The sequence below is a fragment of the Helianthus annuus genome, chromosome 17 (genome assembly GCF_002127325.2).
Source record: "Helianthus annuus cultivar XRQ/B chromosome 17, HanXRQr2.0-SUNRISE, whole genome shotgun sequence".
In the NCBI taxonomy this organism is placed as follows: Eukaryota; Viridiplantae; Streptophyta; class Magnoliopsida; order Asterales; family Asteraceae; genus Helianthus; species Helianthus annuus.
In genome coordinates, this window is record NC_035449.2 from 48,541,846 (window position 1) to 48,550,845 (window position 9,000).

Below are 9,000 nucleotides of genomic sequence, written 5' to 3' on the forward strand. Positions count from 1 at the left end.
GTCAAAACCCGGTTTCACACAAACGTGCAAAGCATATCGACATTGATTATCATTTTGTGCGTAAGCTTGTTTCCTCTGGTCGTTTCTATACAAAGTTTGTTCCATCCAATCTCTAGGTTGCGGATATCTTCACTAAAAGTCTCTCAAGGCCTCTCTTTGAACAATTTTGAGGCCTACTTCGCGTTGGTCCCCCACCTATTCGATTGACGGGGGGTAAAAGCATAACGTAAATCATGCTAATGATTTACGAAATCATCTCTATGATTATGTTCATTGATTGTATTCAATTTGTATTATTCGGTTTCCTAGTATAGGTTGATTGTAATTCTATATATTGTAAATGTACTGTGAATTATAATTTGGGCGATTGAGTTTTACAACTTAAGAGGTAGGGTTGTGAAGATAGAATAACCGAGAGGGTGTGTTGGAGGAATGACTGGCCAAATACAACGTAAAACTGGGAAACTTAATCTTAATCAGGTTATTCCTTAAATATATATTAAGGCAAATATTAGAAAGAGGTATACAAGATAAAATAAATAAATAACTACAATAAATATATAGGGGGATGTTAACGTACAATATTCCTTAACGTATGAGCGTACGGTATGAAATTACGCACGTTATAAAACTCAAAACCCTAATCATGAATGCTGACACAAAACATAAATTCAGAACACTTCCATAATCACGCATGTCGACACAAAACATAAACTCGGAGCATCTACTTCACAAACTCGGAATCAACTTCATTCTTTCAACATAAACTCGGAGTCTACTTCACAAACTCGAAATCATCTTCATTCTTTCAACATCGTAATTATGTTTTCAACATGCGTAATTTCAAAGCGTACGCTTGTACGTTAAGCAATATTGTATTTTACACTTTCACTAAATATATAAATGTGTTATTCAACTACTTTTCTCCTACTTGGAATTAGTAGCTTTTACATTATGTATTATATATATATATATATATATATATATATATATATATATTAAAAATGGAAGAAGCCAATGAATAGTGTTTTAAATATATATATATTATTAAAAATAGAAGCCAATAAATAGTGTTTTAAATATTATAATATATATATATATATATATATATATTAATACTTTTATTATCTTCTTTACTTTTTTAGTTGCATAAGCTTGTGTCAACCGGTACTGGTATTAAAAATACCGGTACGGTTATTGGTACATGAAGGTAAAAACCGACACCAACCTGGTACAGAAAATGTTAAAAGTCGGTATCGAATTGATTTTGAAAATCTTTTAGTTCGGGAAATTCGGTACTGCTACTAGGTACCATTTGCTCATCCCTAATCACGGGTACCGTACTAACAACAATGGTATCGTACAACTTTTTTTGTTGATTTTCTTCAACTTTTAATGATTTCTTTTTTTAGTTTTAAGGGTAGGGATGAGCTCAGTGCCAACCAATACCGAATCTGTACTGGTACCGAAAATACCAGTTATGGTACCGGTATATGAAGGTAAAAACCGATAACGAACCGGTACCAGGATCGCCAAAAGTCGTACCGAATTGGTACTTAAGATCTTTCGGTTCGGGAAATTTGGTGCCGGTACCCAGTATCATTTGCTCATCTCTGACTAAAGGTTTCATACGAACAACATCATTACCATAAAACTTTTTTGGTTGATTTTCTTTTGGTTATCTTTTATTGTTTTTTTATATTTTCTTTTTATTCTTGTCAGCGGTTCCGTACGCAACGCACTTGTAGGATTTCAAAACACATATAAACACAGAATAAACAAAAAATACGTTCACCGCAACGCGGCGATAGTAAAAAACTAGTTTGTATATTTTTTTTAAGTATTAGACTATATTTCATTAACATGTAGTTGTCTTTGATTACTTAAAGATGACAAGTCGGCCCCATCAAATTGGGGTGTTATCTGACCCATGCTAACCAAATTACCATTGTTTTGAGTTAATTATTGTTTCCGTCCGTGTGATTTGTTAAAAATCACTATTTCAATTCATTAGTTTAAAAATTGCGATTTCAGTCCCTGTGGTTTCACTTTCATAACCATTTCAGTCCCTATGGTTTCACTTTCGTAACCATTTCAATCCATTTATTCTGTTAAGTACAGGGACGACTGAAATGATTACGAAAGTGAAACCACAAGGACGGATTGAAATCACAATTTTTAAACTAATGAACTGAAATAGTGATTTTTAACAAACCAAATGGACAAAAACAGTAATTAACTCCACTATTTTTAATATCAAAAGTGGGTTAACTGTTTACCGCGCTAAAATTTTGTTTCCAAAATGTTTTTAAAAGTATTGTAGATAGCTTATAATCAACTTTATCTTTTTTTAAACATCCAGATGATTTTCGACAAGGTCACTACCTTTTTTTTATAAACTAGGTTTATCATCATTCCATATACTTTTGACTAAATTTCCTAATCATGTTTAATAGTATTATAACTCGTTTCCAATCCTTATTACATCTCAAACATAAAATTGTCTAAAAAATCCATTATAGGTCAAACTGGACTAATTTTCTTCGACATCCATAACCATCCCTTGCTCGATTATCAAATTAAATATGTCTAATCTAATACTAGCGGTAAGACCCGTGTGCAAACACGGGTGGTTTTTTAGAAAACCATGCATAACACATTTTATTAAATGACGAATGACTATACATTTTTTAAGGTTTAACTAAAAATAGATTGTGTATTAAATGCGCCCTAACATGAAAAAAAAGAATATAGGAGTAACACATTCGAGAAATTATTAGAGAAATATGCTTTCTGGTACATTTCTTTAATGTGCGAAAGTGACATCATATGCTATAGTAGCCCAAAGCATACTTATCACCTTATCAATCACCGTTGTCATGCACAATAGTCTCTTAAAACCGTTTAAAAATTGAACACACTCCACATAAATAAGATATAAACTCATGAATAAAATATAAACTCACACAATTCAATTATTTCAATTATATGGCATGTTACAGTCTTACATTTAGTTTAGTGTGTGTATATATATATTTATATTCTATCGTCTAATCGCATTATAACTTAATAAAGTTTCCTTTTTAAGTCGTTTTTATAAACCTAGAGCTATTATAACTTAGTAGCCTAACAAAGAATAAATTAGAATAGTTGGATTCAGTAAAAGCACTTGTTTAAAAGACCATAAGGAGCAAATAGCCTATTTGGTTTTGAGATTTATATAGCAAAGTGGAGGTTGAAGGTTGAAAAAGGGCAGATTGGGTAACGGGTCAAAAGAGTTCATCAATTTATACACGTTAGGTCAGACCTCAAAAGATTACAACTCAAAATATAACATTAAAAGATTACGACTTCAGGAAGTAGACTGATTACCTAAGATCAATCGGTTTCTCTCTTGGAACCCCCCCTACTTGTGATCTCCAGTCGTGAACTTGATGAGAATTCTACTCTTCTTTTCTTGAAGCTAAAAATTGTTGGTTAGCTGCTCATATAAACATAACTGGACCAAATAGGTATACCATAACAAAAATTTCCTAACTTTTTTAAACAAATGAATACTTAGTTTTATTCAGTAAAAAAATGTACATGCATGGTCAAAGGGAAACGTGAGATAGCCATCAAGTTTTTTGGCATTTTTGAGCATCCGTCCATGCTTAAAAGTTAAAACAACTGTTGCTAGCTTTTAAATTCATCTGCTATCAATGGTGGGATAAACCTGTAACCTTGATGCATTTGCTCAAAGATATGACCCACTCTAAGCAATTTCTCCTGCATCTATAATATTAATCATGTTAAACCAAAGTAAAAAATATCACTATTTTAATTTTATGATGCCGAATACGTGTGAATATGGTAAAAAATGGTATCAAGAAAATAGTCCGACCTCATCAAATGCAGCGCCAATCATTTGAAAGCCGATAGGAAGGCTAGCAGTGCCGTCTTTAACAAAGCCACATGGCAAAACCAATGCTGGCAATCCAGCCAAATTCACATTCACCTGCATTTGAAAGAAAACATAAGAATTTAATGCTAAAATGTTTATAAAATAAATGGTAAATTGCACAAATGGTGATGTGTGGTAAGTCCATATTTCAGTTTTGGTCCTCTGTTTTAACAAATTAAATCTATGGTCCCCATTGTTCACTCATAACAACACATTTGGTCATTTTCACTAACTGACGAGAAATGTCTGTTAATTTCATATGAAATAACTGTATACCCGTGTACTGAATTTTTTTTTAAATAGGATAAAAATCGAGAATGAATCTAAAGATCTTGATTTCACTGTCACAGGGGCGTGACGGGCTACGGTGTAGAGGTGTGTTTAAAGTTTTTAATTTTTTTTAACTAAAAGGGTAAAAATGTCTTTTCATATATCTAACATAGTTTGTGAAAAGGACCAAACTTGTTACGAGTCACCATACGTCCATACCCTTAGAATAAGCGTGTAATTTCTCAAAAGAAAGAACCAAAACCAAAACTTCACCTTACCGTAGGGACCACTATGCAATTTTACCTAAAAAATAAATAAAATGTAGATGTCGAAAGGAAAACTTATAAGGACATACCGTCATGATATCCCCAGCATACATTGCCAGCGGATCGTTTTTCTTTTCACTTATATATCAAAGAAGAAAAATACAGTGGTTACATGATTACAATCTCACATATGATTATTAAGGTGATCGTAGTGGGTAAATTGGTAATTACCAAATTTATATGTTGCTGATGGAGTTGCTGGTGAAATTAGAATATCATGTAAATCTAAAGCTGCCTTGAAGCCTTTCTATACTACAGCCCTCAGCTAAATCATCAAACCACCATGATTAACATATTAATCAACATTATTAAGAAAAGAAATATCAAGTATATACCTGCTGAGCTCGCTTGTAATAAGCATCATAATAACCAGCAGACTGATTATAACATTAAAAGATTACAACTTCAGGAAGTGGACTAATTACCTAAGATAGTAACTATTAGTTTTACCTTTTTGACAACCCTCCTGTATATTTAGCTTTAAGACTAATTACACATCAGGTCTAAGTTGATTACACACCATGTCAACAAAGAAGAAGCGATTACAACATATGAAATCGTGCAATTTGCAAGTGCAATATTATACCTGATAAAATGTAGGAGCTAAAATTCATGTATAGAGACCGAATCATAAAAAAACAGAAAACCGGAGACCACAGTACTTTAAATTAGTCAATCGAACTCTTTCAAGACGAGCATGTGCAAGATGAGAACTCACCTTTTTTGCATTAAGAGTATCTTCTAAAGTCTCTTCTCCTTCAGCTCTGTTTCACCTTTGTGTAACACCTCGAAAATTTACGTCCAATAATGTACTGACACGTGTTATGGGCTTTGAATATGTGAAAACATACTTTAGAGGGACTAAAGTTGACAAACAGTGAAACTATGGGAATATAAAGGTCCAAAATGTCAAACATGGAAAAATAGGCTCTACAATAACCCTACAAGGTGTTTATAACCCTAAACGGATAAATCATGGATCATACAAAGCGGAAAATGAAAGAAAGTGAGGAATTGCAAACTACAGGGGCTAATTGTGTCAACATGTTGAAAGTATACCTCTGAGTGATCTTTTGGCAAACCCGAAGCTTTGTAATGATAAAATATACTCACTAGAATATGTGGTAAAAATTTCATGAAGTTTCGTTATCGTATGAGAAAGTTATGATCAAAACCGTGCACGAAGGGTTAAATGCGTCAACGTGGAATTTCGTGACTTTTCGGGTAAGAACAAAGTTACCCAAGGACTTTACCATGTTTGTAAATGTCCCAAGGTCCTTAAAAATCAAGTTTGAGGGTCTTATGAGCAAGATTGATAGCCAAAACCCCGTAACAAAGGACCAAGGACCAAAATATAAAGGTTTAAAAGGTTTTCGCAAGTCAGAAGGGGCCAGGCGGCCCGCCTGAGGCCCTAAAGCGGGCCGCATGACCTGCCCAGCGACAGAAACAGCGAACAGGTGCCAGTCAGGTCTGCATTTCGAGTTGCATACAGCTGTAATCACCTCCCAAACTCACCAATCAACTTACATGCATGCAAGGACACTTGGACTGATCTTAAAACACCTACCAACACCTGTATCATCATCAAATCAGATCAAAATCTGCATATAAGGGTCTTGAAGTAGTAAACTTTGAACACTTGCATTTTCTAAAAATCACAAGACAACTCCTGGAGCTTTCTGGACGACAAGGCATCTTCCTAGTGATCTCTAAGCTTATTTAGGACCATTGTAAGTGTTCATAACTCTCTCTAATTCGTCCTAGCTTAGTTATTCAACCGAAAGTCATTCCGTCGTAAATTTAGTTTGACTTTACAGTTTAACGAAAATGGCTCAGTCATTTCTCGAATTGAAAGTACCTACAAGTTGGTATTTATGTAGGTAACAAACCCCCAAAAGGGTATTTTCAGATTCTCACTCTAAGCATGATGATTGTCGAGTCAAAGCTTTTCTTAAAAAGTCAACAGAATGGATTTTTGCAAAAACTAGCATAAATAGCAATGTAGGTCACATGTAATCTGTTTGATCATCAAAATAACTTTGTAATGAATGTAAGAACATGTTTCATCATGATCAACTCGACAATTTTCAGTCCAAACCCGGATCGGAACCGAAAGTCTCATAAATTGACTTTTTCTTTGACTCTCAATTCGGATCCGTGCATGCATGTTTGAGATCTGCCTTAGAGCTTATTTTGGACCATTTTTATATATGTACAACTCTCTGGGTTTTTACAAACTTGGTTCTACACTTATCCGATTCATATGCATGTGACCGGTTTATGCTTAAATATGACTATTTTGCCCATTTTACTATAAAACGTGATTTTTGAAAAAGTGAAAGAGTAAAAACGTTTGTTACTGATATATAAGCATGCACTTAAAATTTGATATCAGATGGAGGTCTAGATTAAGAGTTATGCTTAATATCGTAATTTGAAAGCTTTATGTTAAGTAAACGGCGTAATTAGCGTATAGCCTATTTAAACCCACTTTTTGACACCAAACTTTTTACCAACTGATGTTATATAATATTTTGGGATTTTTGATGATTTTTAGTTAATTTTTGGCTGAGCATAACATAGGTCTCTAAGTTTAATTCGGTTAATACCGATTTTGCCCTTTTTGGCCATAAAATGAATTCTACAAATCCTTTTGACCCCAAACCTTTTTCCACTGATTTCATTTGTTAAATAAATTATTTTGAGCATTCTGGAAATATAAAAATATCAGCTTTCTTTTGAAAATCCAGAAACGACTCTAAATCGCCTATTTAAGCGTTTTTAACGCCTAGTATGCACTATAACCATATTAAACATATAAGGTTGATACCTACTGATATTCTTAGTATATTTTTATAAAATAACAGTAAGTATAAGTTTTTGAACTCAGGTTTCCAGTTTTGACACTTTTAGCCCTTGTGAAATTACCAAAATACCCCTAAGGTGCATAGTTTGATTTTAAATGATAAGTTTCATATATGGGTCATACCCTACTGTTATAATATGTTAAATTAAGTATTTTTACTGTATGAATCAGACCTACAACTCAGATTACAAATTTAACTCTTTTATAATCTTTTAAATGACCAAAATGCCCTTATAAGGCATAAGTTGAGTTTAAATTCATTCGGGGAATAATAGAACATAACTTACTGATATTATGACATATTTAGAGCATATTATCTCAGGGAACTTGCATATGACTCCTATGGATACCCGTAACGCTCTTTTAGCGTTCGGTTCGGTTTATGTAACTAGTTTGCATAAATTGACCGAAACGGGTCAAACATTATCATTTTTGTCTCAAAATCCAGAATGTATTTAGCATACCCATATTATACAAGTATTCAAACTTGTCGGGTCTAAATCACGTTCTATCCGGTCTTCGCTTAATCGTGCTTTTGAACCGTATCGTCCTTAAAACTAACCGGTCTAAGCTTAGGCTTAAATAACGATCCGTTAGGAATCTAATAGGTTATTATAAACCTTTGTTCCAGAATAGAAGAACCAGTAAAAGCTACCTTCACTTGCTAGTTGTGATTTATACTTACCAAGGTAAATACTTTTAACTTATTTTCCCTATACGGGCTTGGGTTACGGTATATAGAATACCGCTTGATCGAGCATCAAATCTTACATCCTTGGGTGTTTAATTGAATAATTTGATCGGCTCGTTTAAACAGTCTTGTTTACTTTAAGCCTTTGGGGGATTAATGACCATGTCCCGGATATCCTTGGCATCATCTTACGAGATGGCCACGACCAGAGCACGAGGTGTAGGCGTACACCTGTCAGTGTATAACTCATTATTGTGGTGTGTCTATTGATCTTTAACCCGGACAAGATCCGGGCTACTGAACGCACAAGTAACATGTAATTCGTTCACAAGATTATAATAAATGATTATCCCAAGTTATAAAAACGTTTTGTGCCTTGAGCATTCAAATCAATTTTCAACCTTTTCAAAATGAGTCAGTTAAATTGTATTTACCAGTGTAAACTGACGTATTTTCCCAAAAGGTTAAGTGCAGGTACTACACGTAATAGGCTGGCTGTCTTCTAGAGCGTCCACAATAAGTCTCGCAAGCTTGGATGACAATAAATCTGTTGAACAATATCTTATTTTATTTTGATCCGCCTGTGGATCCGTTTCAACTATTAGTGATATTTGATATTACACTTTATTAAAGTTGAAATGAATCTATCTTTGCTTCCGCTGTGCATTTATATATTGTGTTGTTTGTCTATGATGATGCCAACTACGTCACTATACTCCCCACCGGGCCCACCGGTGACACGTGGAAATTAGGGGTGTGACAGGTTGGTATCAGAGCCAACTCTGAGTGAATTAAACACTAGCCTTTTGTGTTTAATCTCAGTTACACAATTGCACATTCCTCGATTCTCGAGTCTAGACAAAGAACTTAGGAAATATCCAAAATTTGTTTTATTTTTCTAACT

General features: G+C 33.9%; 1 protein-coding gene across 1 annotated transcript; it reads right to left on the reverse strand.

The window, feature by feature from the left end:
* Positions 1 to 3,431: 3,431 nt before the first annotated feature.
* Positions 3,432 to 4,651, reverse strand: LOC110923246 (glutamyl-tRNA(Gln) amidotransferase subunit A, chloroplastic/mitochondrial-like). The gene is made up of 3 exons (XM_022167395.2): positions 4,569 to 4,651; positions 3,884 to 3,997; positions 3,432 to 3,768 (listed from the first exon to the last, which is right to left on the reverse strand). Exons 1-3 carry the CDS (start codon positions 4,590 to 4,592, stop codon positions 3,676 to 3,678), a joined length of 231 nt encoding a protein of 76 aa, XP_022023087.1. The 5' UTR covers positions 4,593 to 4,651; the 3' UTR covers positions 3,432 to 3,675.
* Between the last annotated feature and the right edge of the window lie 4,349 nt (positions 4,652 to 9,000).

Coding starts and splice junctions, on each gene's coding strand:
- LOC110923246 (XM_022167395.2), bottom strand. CDS start 4,592: ATGTATGCTGGGGATATCATGACG. Junction 3,998..4,568: donor ATGCTGGGGATATCATGACG/GTATGTCCTTAT, acceptor TTTCAAATGCAG/GTGAATGTGAATTTGGCTGG. Junction 3,769..3,883: donor TTGGCGCTGCATTTGATGAG/GTCGGACTATTT, acceptor TTATAGATGCAG/GAGAAATTGCTTAGAGTGGG.